Consider the following 13,118-nt stretch of genomic DNA (forward strand, 5'->3'; position numbering starts at 1 on the left):
CTTACATGCTTCCAGACGTACTGAGTGAAATATGAATTAAACTAGACTAATATAGTTTCTTAATGAGTTTATGAAGTAAGCATGAAGGTTCAATATAAATAGAACTCTATCAATAGTCTTATTTATCAGTTACAGAAAGAAATGGGAGAATTTAGTCAAGAAAATGCAAACCAAATTCCCAGGTTAAAACTCGGTAACTAAATAGTTATTCCTTATGAAGAAACATCATTGATTTTTACATTTTATCCAAAACTGACGATATATATATATATATATATATATATATATATATATATATTTTTTTTTTTTTTTAAAACAATAAGGTAGACATCTATTATGATTTAAGCCCAGACTAAAGAATTTAAAATGTATAGTTTTTAAAAAGGGTGAATATTTCTCTGAAAAGCACACAGCATACATAGCTTCTATTGCATCTGAAAGAACAAACTAATAAGAAAAAAAATTCTTTGACAACTTTCAGAGATTTCTATATGAGAGTGTTCATACAGTACAAACACTGTGATTATAATTGTATGCTTGTCACTATTCGATTGCATAAGCATACTGATATTGGTCTGCAGAGAAATGATCAATAGATTTGAATTATATCAAGTTTCCATTAACACTAACCAGGAACTTAATTATTTTGTCATCCTTCCCAAATTATAGTGAAGATTATGACATTAGTTAAGTGGACAACAGATCTGGGAACATGACAATGGCTAGCAAATTGTAATTAAATTCCATTATCCACTAATTATGAAACATTTTTTAATTTAAACTTATCTGTAAGCTCTCCATGTTTAGCAATTCAATGGTAAAAATTAAAGAGGTCTGCATGATTTCACATGTATCTTCTTCCTAACGTCTCTCCATACTTATTTGTTACTTGTGTTGTGAAATGAGTGATGACAGCCAAGCTTTAAAGCCTTGACCATATTTATAATAACTTACTTCAAACTACTGCTCCTATTCTCATTAGTCTTATATGTTGGGAATACACTCTCTTGTGTCTGCCTACTTCTCTCTACCTACCTAAATCCCAACTTTATTCAAATTCACCTGCAGTTTCATCTCCAGTCACTGCAGTTCATACTCATCTAAATGCCTCTAAACTACTAGTACATATACAAATAAAACCTTTCCTATAAATTCTCTCCTGAAATCCCACTTCTTCTTCACTACCCAAAAATTACCAGGTGTGATTTAAGACACTTATAACTTACTTTCAAATATTACTCGAATTTTGCCCTGTGCACTATTAAGCCTCTCAAATGGGCCATTTACCAATAGATACAATTTTTTTATGTTTTAAAATTGTTATATTTCCAGAAAGTAATGGGCTTAATATTCTTCTAGAACTGAAATAGTTTTTTGCTTTCACTAAACAAAGTAAAATAATACATTTGGTGAAGATTTTAATATGATTTTTAAAGTAAATGTGCCTCAAACCATGTACACAAATTCTGATTTTAGCATATTCCAAGACACATATATAATTTTGGAGAAAAATAGACTTAAGCAGCATCAATTATTTTCATTCTCCCATTTCTAACTGCAATGTGCAGCTATGACTGTGAACTGTTCATTAGCAGCCATTTAATTTATCATTCTCAAAATAATAACTGCAATTTAAAAAACCTTTTACATAATGCATTTGTGCTAACAGATGTCTTCAATCACCAGTTTCACATCATTTCTCCATATTTTCATGAGTTAGAACATTAGATATATTTAAACCTAAATTTACTGAATGTTCTATAAAATTGAGTGGTGAAATTCAAGGCTTAAAAAATTAAATAAACATATATCTTCTTTCTTATAATAATTTATTTAATGTGGTATAAAATACATGGAAGAACAATCATTTAATTCAATCAGCAAGAAACACACAAAAAGAAAGTTAATCAAATGTAAAGTAATCAGCTTTGAAGAAATTTAATTGTATAGAAAATATGCTATAATTTAAAATTGAATAGCCTATGTTTTCATTATATACTTTAAAAGTAGAACATTTCACAAATTACTTTCAGCTCACATGGCATTTGTATTTTATCTTGTAAATATTAATATATTTTGAGATTTATTGTTCTATCATATTTTTGTTATAAGATGATGAAAATTCCACAAAATATTACCTCATAAAGCTGATAATCAGTATGGTATTTGAAAACGATTTCTTATAAATATTTTAAGGATATGGATAATGACCTAGTGGAGAGTATTTAATTAGCAGGAGACATACTAGATGTTAGCAATTTCCTTGCTAGTTCTGGATTCTAGATATGTACATAGAATATATGCTAATACAGGAAAAAGAGCTTAAAAACTGCCTGGCCAGCATGTCTCAGTGATTGACTGTCAACCTATGAACCAGGAGGTCACAGTTTGATTCCTGGTCAGGGCACATACCCAGGTTGTGGGCTCACTCCCCAGTGCATTCAGGAGGCAGCCAATCAATGATTCTCTCTCATCATTTATATTTTTATCTCCCTCTCTCTTTTCCTCTCTGAAATAAATACAAATACATTTTAAAAAAATAATAATAAAAGCTTAAAAACTACCAGCCTAGGAATATAAACTACAAATTTGGTATCTCTTATATTTCAGCAGTAATGGTTAACAGTAGTAAATATTAGTAGTTACATATGTTTAATAACAAATGTCATATACCAAATATGTTGCAAAGTTTAAAGAGTACTACAAAGCTTATTTATTAATATACACATTAATTTGTTAACATGAGACAATATACATTGAATTTATATATCTTTAAGCAGTATCTGAAAACTTAGCAGGATAGAGAAAAATATATGGGTAATATTATTTTAAAATTAAACAAGTTTGGTTTGTGTTATTTTGAAAAAATACTAGCCTTTAAATAATGCTTAAAATTTTATTTGCTCTCTATCAAACTAAAATGCACACATAAATTATAGTCTATTGAACTACTGGAAATCTCATAAATTAATTTCTATAATTTTGTTATCAACTATAATCTTTATTTGTCTAAGCACTAATTTCTTTAGTTTACTTCAATTATCACTGCCTTTCAAGAGGCAATGGGCTTGAATTTCAAAATGACTTTCATTAACTCAAATATTATATAAGAAGAATCAGTAACTTTAGGTTTTAAAAGAGCATCCCTTATTTTCTCGCTAATGTCTAAAACAATAGTAGTTCATATAATGACAATTTTCAGGTACAGGATTTTCCTTCCAACAGAAGTGAATATGTTTCCTAAAAGAATAACAAAGAATGTGCTGGGCTATTTTCCCCTCTAAGACAGAATAGTATAAAGTTGGGATTTAGCATTATATATATATATATATATATATATATATATATATATATATGCTTTATGAATGCTAATTTTTATAATTGGTCTAATCACTATGCCACAATACTTGTGAACATACATGTTTTTTGCCTGCTTCTTTACATAACCATCACTTCATCCCCTGATCACTGTTCATATTAATATATCCTAGACCTATAAGTAAATGTCATTGCAATGTTTAATCACATCTGTTATGAGACATGAAGTGGACTATCCAAAGCAATTTAAAAAGACACTTATTAACTCAGTAACTTCATTATATTCAGGGTAAATTATTCAAAAACTGATGAAAAATGAATACCATTATTATTAACAGGGAAAAGTACATGGCTATTTAAGTGTATACATTTGAGAAACCTAACACCATCCTATATATTTACCATATGTGTTTATTTTTCCAAAACTTTAAACTCAAACAGTTCACATTTTAATGTTATATGTTTTGATATATGTAATACATTTTATCAATTAAAATGCATATTATCTAGTATTCATATTAGTAACTGCTTGAATGGATTTTCTTTTGAATCATGAATTCATTTTGTCCTCTGGACCTCTATGTAGGGATCATATGAGTTGGATAAAGTTATTATAGACATCAAGTTTTCCAAGGAAAATCATTAAAGATGTGGGACAAGCACAGGAGAAAATTGAGAATAATTCAGGTGATTACTAACTAGAATATGGAGGCTCTGCCTTTCTACTTGCTACTCCATAAATTTTTCACTAAGTCCATTGTGCAACTGGCATAGACATTTCTCTTATTATAAATTTGTAGGGGAGTAACATGAGATTATGTCAAAAGTATTAATTTTACTGTAAGTAACATTAGTATCATTAAAACATGTTATTGAAACACAACAGTAAAATATGTTATAAAAAAACCTTTAAGTATTTCGTCCTTACCTATAGTTTTCTTTTTCTTCAAATAAATTATATACATAAGTATTGTAAAACAGCACCAATTTCTATTTGGCCAATTCAAATCAATAGAAGAATATCTCACTTAAAAATATAATTATTTTCTACTGCTCAATGTACTGAAAATCATGTGTAATAGAAGGAAACTGTGATGAAGACATGGAGGTACATTACTTTAACCTAGAGACCAAGCTGGTTTACACTACCTCAGGAAACCTTCAACGCATTTAGAGTACCCAAAGGGTAGGAGATGAGGGAGGTACAGAGATGAGATGAGCCTGTTAGAGACAGACACAAGACAGAGCAAAATAAAGAAATATAAAGATGAATGACAAAGTTACAAACATGTGTAACAATACATTAATTTATGGAAATAGGAAACATGAAAGAAAGGCTAAATATTTAGAAAATGTTAAGTGAGCTGCACTTCAAAAACATAAGAAGTATGCACTTAATTAAACCTGGAAAAAATTATTATGCCTGAAAATAATTAATGTAATATAAGAAATAACAAATTCAAAAGCATCATACTAGAAATAGTTTTGCAGTTAAAAACTAGTCCTGATATTCCAAAACTCAGTAGCAATAAATACAGCTTCTGAACAGCTACCAATTGTGTCTACAATATTATCTTGACATTTTGGAACAATGAAAAATATCTTTATTATAAAATGTCTAATTCTGTCATCAAAATGAATCTTTTACTATGTTTTTTTTCAAGTAATTCTAAGAATTATTATTCTAGCTTTATTTCTTCAAAGGTAGAACATTGTGAAGGATAATTTTTAACTTTTGGTATCTTACTTATGCGACCACAGTATTTTAAAAATAAGAAAGCATATAAATATCTAAATACACATAAAAACATTGTACCTCTGAAAATAAAAAGTACAACATTTTTAAAAGTAGTGCTTACAAAGCAATAAAACTGATTCCCAAAGGCCATATATAAAAATCATTCACAATACATATGCATACATTATTGTAAGGGCTGGAATCTATGTAGACTGGAAGAGTCAGCACATATCCCATCCTTCCAAATCTAAATGTTCTCCAGTAAAACTATGGTTTTGAGAGTAAGTCAGAGACCTTCTGTTCTGTAATTCCATTGAGATCTTAAATAAAAGGTACAACTGGAGCCCAGCCAGTGTTGCTCAGTGGTTGAGCCTTGAACCATGAACCAGCAGGTCACGGTTCTATTCCTGGTCAGGGCACATGCCCAGGTTGCGGGCTCAATCCTTTGTAGGGAGCGTGCAGGAGGCAGCTGATCAATGACTCTCATTATTGATGTTTCTTTCCCTCTTTCCCTCTCCCTTCCTCTCTCTGAAATCAATTTAAAAAAATGTTTTTAAGGTACAACTGGAAAGTATTCAGAATAGGAAGGAGAAAAAATATCTAACGGAAAAAAATTAGAGTTAGAATTATTAGTAAAAGACACAGTGGAATGAAAAACCCTATACCTAAGAGTCCTAAATTAATTTTTAATATAAACTTTATCTCTAAGGTAATATTATTTTATAATAGATTTATAATTCAAATGTCTCAAAATATAATTCAAAACATAACCTAAATCATAAACACAAATACTGATTTTTTCTAGATTATTTAACACAAAAGTCTTATTTTTATTTTTAGAAAGTCCTTCTAGTTTCAAAGAATAATCACATATTCATTTTCAGTATTTTCTTCCCATATCTTTTTCAGGGTTGTAATGTTAAAGAAGATATTATTTTTTAATTATTTTTTGCTGTTGTTTTGCCAAATGTAACTGTCATTTTTTATTGAAACATCAGAATCAGACATTTAATGCTCACAGTTTTGATGCTTAATGAAAAGTGAAAGTTAAACACAGCATGGTGGCATTAAAAATGCATAGTGAATCCATAGCATCCTGCATGTTAGCCCTTAAGAGAATGTGCAGAACACCAAGAAAATGATTATACAAAAAAGCAAAACTAGTGGAGGTGAGATTGAATACATTACCACAAATCACTAAAAATATTATGAACAAAATATTTTGGGCTTGGGAGGAGAGGACCAAGGAAATCACTATCTTAAAAATACATAAAATCTATAGTAGGAAAGATCCATATTTGAAATTCAGATAAACTTCTCTGAATGTTTAACCCTTGGGATTACTACCAAGGTAGCATGCTAAAGGATCAAGTCAATTAAGAAAGTAGGACCCTTATTCTATATCATTCCTTCAAACTTCTTTATATAAGCATGAGTTCAATTTGGGGGAAGTTTCAATTGTTTTGCCTCCAAAACAAAAGCATATTAAAGAAGAGAGGGCTTATTTCTAGCCTGTACTTAGGAAGAAAAATGTTTCTGTTTTTAAGTTTCTAGAAAATCCTTAGTCTATAATTTTAAATGAAAAGTTCATCTTTTTATAGGAAATGCTCTACTGGAGATATATTTTTAAATAATAAAAATATTATTATTCCCTTTTGTATATTTTGAAATCTTTTTGCATCTCTCTATACTACTGCACACACACAAAAAAAATAAATCTCTATTGCATATTTTGAAACAGAATCCCAAATCTGTGTTTATGGCTATGAATTTCGATGTTTGTTTATCTAAAGTTTGTCAGTTTTTAGAGTTCATAAGCAGATTGAGAACCTTAGTAATAAAGGTCTTTCACACTTTTTTCACTTCTGGATAAATTTATTTCTAAATTGGTGACGTCTATACATATTTTCAGAATTCTCAATACACATAATTATGCAAAGTGTGTGAGGAAGCAAAACAGAGTCATGAGGAGGTGTTATAGGCCTAGGCTTAGAACACCACTTCTGACAGCACAGTCTACAATACTTAATTGGATGTATGAATCTTACTAGAAATGTTTCCAAGTTTTTATTATCATAACGTATGCCTCCAAGGGGTCTGTATATGTTCAGATAAAGGCTGATTGTACATATGGTGACAGAATCACTTCAGAACTACTCACATTCTAGTTTTCAGAAAAACTAAGCAGTTGTCTGAACAAGACAAAAAACAGGCTCTCACAAAACTTTGTATCTATATGTATCTATATGTGGATTTGTGATTCAAGGCTCTAATTCTATCATCTCTTTCTATGTTTAATAAATGTTTAAAGAAGTAACGAACAGTGTGTCCAGGTTTACATGATATTACAATAAATGGTTCATCCAATAAATTCAGCAACCTCTTTCCTCCAAGAACTTAATGCAATAAAATTATTTTATAGCAAACGTTATCCCCAGTGAAATTTGAGATATAAATTATGGCTAGTTAATAGCCCAAGATCCTTGCATCTTTGAATAAATGCATTTTCTTCTTATAGACATATATTTTATACTCTGCTTTCCAGTTAAAGCAATGAAGTGAAGGCAGACATTTTTTTAATGTGCTTGCAGTCCCACAAATTAATTCATGGGAATATTTTAATACGGTCTTTGGAATTGTGTGAACATAAGCCCATAGCCAATATTAGTAAAATATCTAAGTCTGTTTTCTTAATAACATCATGCCAAATAAATACTAATATTGCAAAAATAAGTAAAAGTGCTACATTTATATTGTCTTGAAATAAAAAAGCTTCATTGTGTCATTTTTATGTATAACATATTTTAAGCAAATTATGATTTAGAATATGGATATATTTTAAACATATGAGGTGACTCGAAGCAGTTATAAATTCTAAAGGTGTTTAGTGAAATTTATAAATACGTATTGGTATAGAGCAGGGGTGGGCAACCTTTTTGTGAGTGCGTGCCAAAACCAGCAAAATCTCTGACTCAAAATTCTTCTGCGTGCCAACCCTAATTTTTTGAGAACATGTTACGTCTACTTGATATCTCTTAAGGTGTACGTATGTGAAGAACCTTGAGGAAATAATAAAATTCATTAGAGCGACAAAAACACAGTATATGATGATGAAAAATACATTTATTTTTTAATGTATACATGTACACTGATAGTCCAACAGAAAACTTTATGACTCTGTTTGACATTATCAGTGGGACTTTTGCTGCTGCATCACTGATGACAGAGATTTTACATCAGGTTTATATTTTGTGACCTTCAGAGATATGCGCAAGCTACTACTTTCATCCGTCAGGCTACTCCTATTACGAGACTTAACAAAATCCAACATTGAGAACAAAGATTCACAAGCATATGTGGATGAAACCAAAACACTTGTCGGATCTAGGAAGGCAGGGAGAGTTAAGGCAGAGGCATAGAAATTGCTCTTCCCCTCTCTCGTCAATCCATGTCTATGGTCTTTAAGATAACTTGTTATGTAAAATTATTTATTTATCTAAGATGCACCTACACTGAATTTATCTGAAAAATAAAAGAGTCAATAATAAGAAAAAAATTGTAAATGGAAGATTATAAGAGAGGGTTTCATGTGCCAGCAAAAGTTACTGGCGTGCCATGTTTGGCACACGTGCCAGAGGTTGCCCACCCCTGGTATAGAGTCTATACCAATAGCATATAAACCATAAAGTGCTCATAACACTTTTATTGAGCTCAATATATGCACAACTACAGATTCTTCTACATAACAATGACTTATATTCAGTCATTGCAGGGTCTTTAGAAAGTCAAATGGAACTGATTCTGTGTTCTAAGACAATAGTACCATATTTATTGATTTATCATTTGTTCTACTTCTTTGTGTAGTATATTTGATTCAATAGTATGAAACCTGGTAAAATTCCCATATAAAGAAAGTCTGAGGAAAATTCACTATCATGCATTTGTATTTAAGGCATCTCTGAAGCCTGAAAATAGAAGTGAAATTACATAAAATAATACATGCTGACAATACACAAACTTTAGTCCATTTGTGGAAATCAGAGTCTTTCTAGGAAAGCACTTGCAATTATTTTTCATTAATATTTATCTTTTAAAACTGGGAACTCTTATAGCTGATGGAAGTTTAACAAATTCATATTATCCTCATGATAACTTCATTTTCCTTCATAAGACTAATGGAAAGGAGAGATAATAACAAGATTCTTAAGTAACTTCCGTAATGTCAATGATGAAGGACCAAATGGATGCAAAGGAGGAACAAAATACACAGAAAGGATAAAACAGTCTGAAGCACAAACCATAGGGAGTAAGTCACAACTGGTAGAAAACCGTGGTTGGGGTCTCCTGTGTTTGTGTGTGAAGACGGTAAGCCTGGTAGCTCTATGGATGCAACATGGGCCCATGAACTGGAAATCAGGCTTAATATATGTGGAGCCACAAGCAATGCCCTAGCTCAGTGGTCGACAAACTGCAGCTCGCGAGCCACATGCAGCTCTTTGGCCCCTCGAGTGTGGCTCTTCCACAAAATATCGACTTCTGCGCATGGGCCACGAACTTTCAATCGCACTGTATGTGTGAGCCCACACGTGGTATTTTGTGGAAGAGCCACACTCAAGGGGCCAAAGAGCCGCATGTGGCTCGCGAGCCGCAGTTTGCCAACCACTGCCCTAGCTGGTCTTTTCAACCAGTATCTTGTTTTCCACAAACACTAAATAAAGATCACATTCATTTTAACTGAAAGAACATAAGTTGAAGTATTGTATTCTATTCTCAAGCTATGAGATAAAGTCTAGGACCTTGTTTGGAATACAATTGACACTCACTTTATGTTTGTTGTATTTGAGTCTACAACTTCTTATTAGCTAAAAGTTTCCCTTGCATTATTCCATGAGCCCTTCAGGGAACCTAAAGTCTTGTTAAAATTTCTACAATCCAATGCTTGATAACAATACTACATATGTATATCAAAAGAAACAATTTTATAACAACAATCTGAATTTCGATAGATCATTTTTAAATAAAAAATATTTTAAAGGATTTAGAAGCACTTTGATAGTTCAAACACCTATGATAAACATAAAGAGAACAATAAAGAAAGATTTACCATTTTTATCCATGGAATTTGGTTCTGATTGTTTCTTGCCAATATCAGCAAAGGAACGGACAATGGGAAGTCTATTGGTGAGTTTTTTCTGATTCTGGTGGTGATGCTGTTTCATCAGTGCTTCATGTACCCTGTGGCGTACATCCTCGTTGAGCTGACCTGAGCTCACTTGTTGGTCAAGGACCATATCTGAAAAGGGAATGCAGGAAAATTAGCATAGCTCTGCTGTAGTGAACCACTGAGTCCAAATACCCAGACTCTAGATCAGTGGTTCTCAACCTTCTGGCCCTTTAAATACAATTCCTCATGTTGTGACCCAATCATAAAATTATTTTCGTTGCTACTTCATAACTGTAATGTTGCTACTGTTATGAATCATAATGTAAATATCTGATATGCAGGATCGTCTTAGGCGACCCCTGTGAAAGGGTTGTTCGACCGCCAAAGGGGTCGCGACCCACAGATTGAGAACCGCTGCTCTAGATATTAGTCATCTTAAAATAGGAATAAATTCTTTTAAAAAACTCCTGGAAGTTTCTCTTTGTAGAAATGTTGCACAAGAAAGACTTGGGAAAATTTGTATTATAAACATTCAACTTTAAATATGTAATGATCATATAGAGTATTATATTTCAAATAGACATTGGTGTATTGAGAAAAGGGTGCTTCATACTTTTCAAACCTTCCTGGAAAACGTGTTTATGTAAAAAAGGTCTTCTATAACCAAAATACAAAGTATAAAAAGTGAGATTTCAGAAGGCTATAATTCAGAATAATAGTTACCATATGCAGTGTCCTAAATGTCTATAAAATAAGTAAATAAGTAAAGGCATTTTAAATTTGTTGGTAATAGAAAGTTCACTTCAATAAACCTCAGTGTAATTAATCTGCTTTTAGATGATCAAATATTAACTTTATTTGATTTTTTTTAGATATTCCTTATATGGAGCAAGCAGAGCACAATGAATTACCTTCCACTGCCCACTGAATACACTGAAGGTTTGAAAATTAGCAGAATTCTCCCTTATAAACAATGTTTTCCTCCAGTGTGAACAAGAAATGGACTATGGAAACAGACTTGGGTCACTGTGCCACATTCTACCTGTGTAGCTTTGTAAAGTTGAATAATCTCAGGGTCCTTATTTGTAAGATGAAGATAATACCTATCACATATGTTGCTGCCATGACTAAGGACATAAGACACCTAAAGCACTGATGGAATACTGACACCCTCAGTAAATAACTCCCAGTACAAGATTTTCTTCGCAATTTCCATTAAGTAGGTTATGGGTCCCTGGTTTGAATCTTGCAGTTTTAATACATCCATCTGTATTTTATAGTAATGTATCAAGTTCAGGCAAAATGGGTTTATCAATAACAGAAAACCCAAATCAAACTAAAACAGTGACTTTCATTGGCTTACAAAACAGGAAGATCCAAGTTAGGCTGGACTGAATTCCAGCCTCTGTGATTCTGTCAGCATTCCCTTTAAGTGTGAGCTGTAGCCCCAGGCTGATTTTCCTTATTGTCATAAGGCGGCTGCCAGGAAGAACAAGGAAATACTTTGTTCGTATCCATAGATTCTTTGCCTTTTTGTGATTTTCTCTCTCTAAAAAATCATTATTTTTCCCCCTCCCCAGGAAAGATTCTCCTCTGTCAAGTGACACAGCTTTGCCTATGCTGAGCCGATCATTGGGAAAAGCAATGCTCCCCATCACCACCATGAAGCCGTAAATGAATCAAGAACTGCCCTATACTCTAGAGTCAGTTCTCTAAACCAGAGGCAGACAAACTTTTTCTATAATGGGCCAAATATTATGTATTTGAGGATTTGGGGGCCATACAATCTCTGCCACAATTACTCAGCTCTGCCTTTACAGCACAAAAATAGTCAAAGACAACATGTGCACAAATAAGCATGGTTGTGTTTCAGTAACACCGGCATGGACACTGAAAATTGAATTTCATGTCATTTTCATGTCACAAAATATTAATCATTTTGTGATTTTTTCAATCATGTGAAATGTAATAACCATTCTTAGCTCATAAGCCTAACAAAGTCAGGCAGTGGGCCATATTTGCACAGAGACTATACTTTGCCAACCTTTGCTCTATCACTTTGCTGTTAAAATGGAAAGGGATAGTATGCATGTTTCAAAGTCAGCTGTAATGTAATGTTCACTATAATTACCTCCAAAGTCCCTTCCAATTCTGAAAATGAATGATAGTATAGAATAATTCATCTATCTATATCTCAGTTCTCTGGAAATCGGTAGTTATAATACTCCTGGAATAATTTGAAATAAGGAAAGGATAAATTGTCAATATATATGGCTTTATACTAAAACCTTACTAAGATTGAAAATTGCATATAAAATATGCAATATATACTTCATATTGGGAATTGTAAAGTAAGTTATTAAAACATCAGAGGTATGCTATCATATGGCAGTTTCATCTATAAGCCCCAGTTCAATATTCTAATCAGAATAAAAATGAGTCATATAATAAACCATGGACATAGTTATGATTTATAATTCCTACTAAAGCACAGTCTTTCCAGGCTTGAGTGTCTCAAAAACCTGTAAGTCACTAGCTTCACAGTGTTTCAGAGATAAGGTCTTTATTTGAAAGAGTTACATAAGAGAAAGCAAATAAAAAAAACTCATCTGCTCATTAGTCACACAGACATACACAGCAAACTCCTCTGAGCTATAACTGCATCAAATAACATCTTAATGAACCGGAAAAGTTAATCATCTTGCTTAGGAATATAAGTTATACTGAGATGATATTTAAGTACCAAAGGGAGAATGATCCACTGATCACTTACATTGTTCTCTTCACCACTATAATATATGTTAGTATTAACCTTGAAAAGTAGGGAAGGATAATGGACCATAATGGCTTTGGGCCCAGAGTCAAGTCCCACAATCTCAGCAGGCTGTCATGCCTAAT

The 13,118-nt window shown here is 32.1% G+C and overlaps 1 protein-coding gene across 1 annotated transcript in view; it reads right to left on the reverse strand.

The window, feature by feature from the left end:
• Positions 1-13,118, reverse strand: part of SLC4A10 (solute carrier family 4 member 10) — a 168,646-nt gene that overhangs the window by 96,868 nt on the left and 58,660 nt on the right. The window contains exon 6 of the mRNA XM_023743605.1: positions 10,133-10,349. Within this exon, the coding sequence (XP_023599373.1) occupies positions 10,133-10,349 (217 nt within the window). The remainder of the gene's footprint in view (positions 1-10,132; positions 10,350-13,118) is intronic.

Source organism: Myotis lucifugus, unplaced genomic scaffold (genome assembly GCF_000147115.1).
Source record: "Myotis lucifugus unplaced genomic scaffold, Myoluc2.0 scaffold_5, whole genome shotgun sequence".
In the NCBI taxonomy this organism is placed as follows: Eukaryota; Metazoa; Chordata; class Mammalia; order Chiroptera; family Vespertilionidae; genus Myotis; species Myotis lucifugus.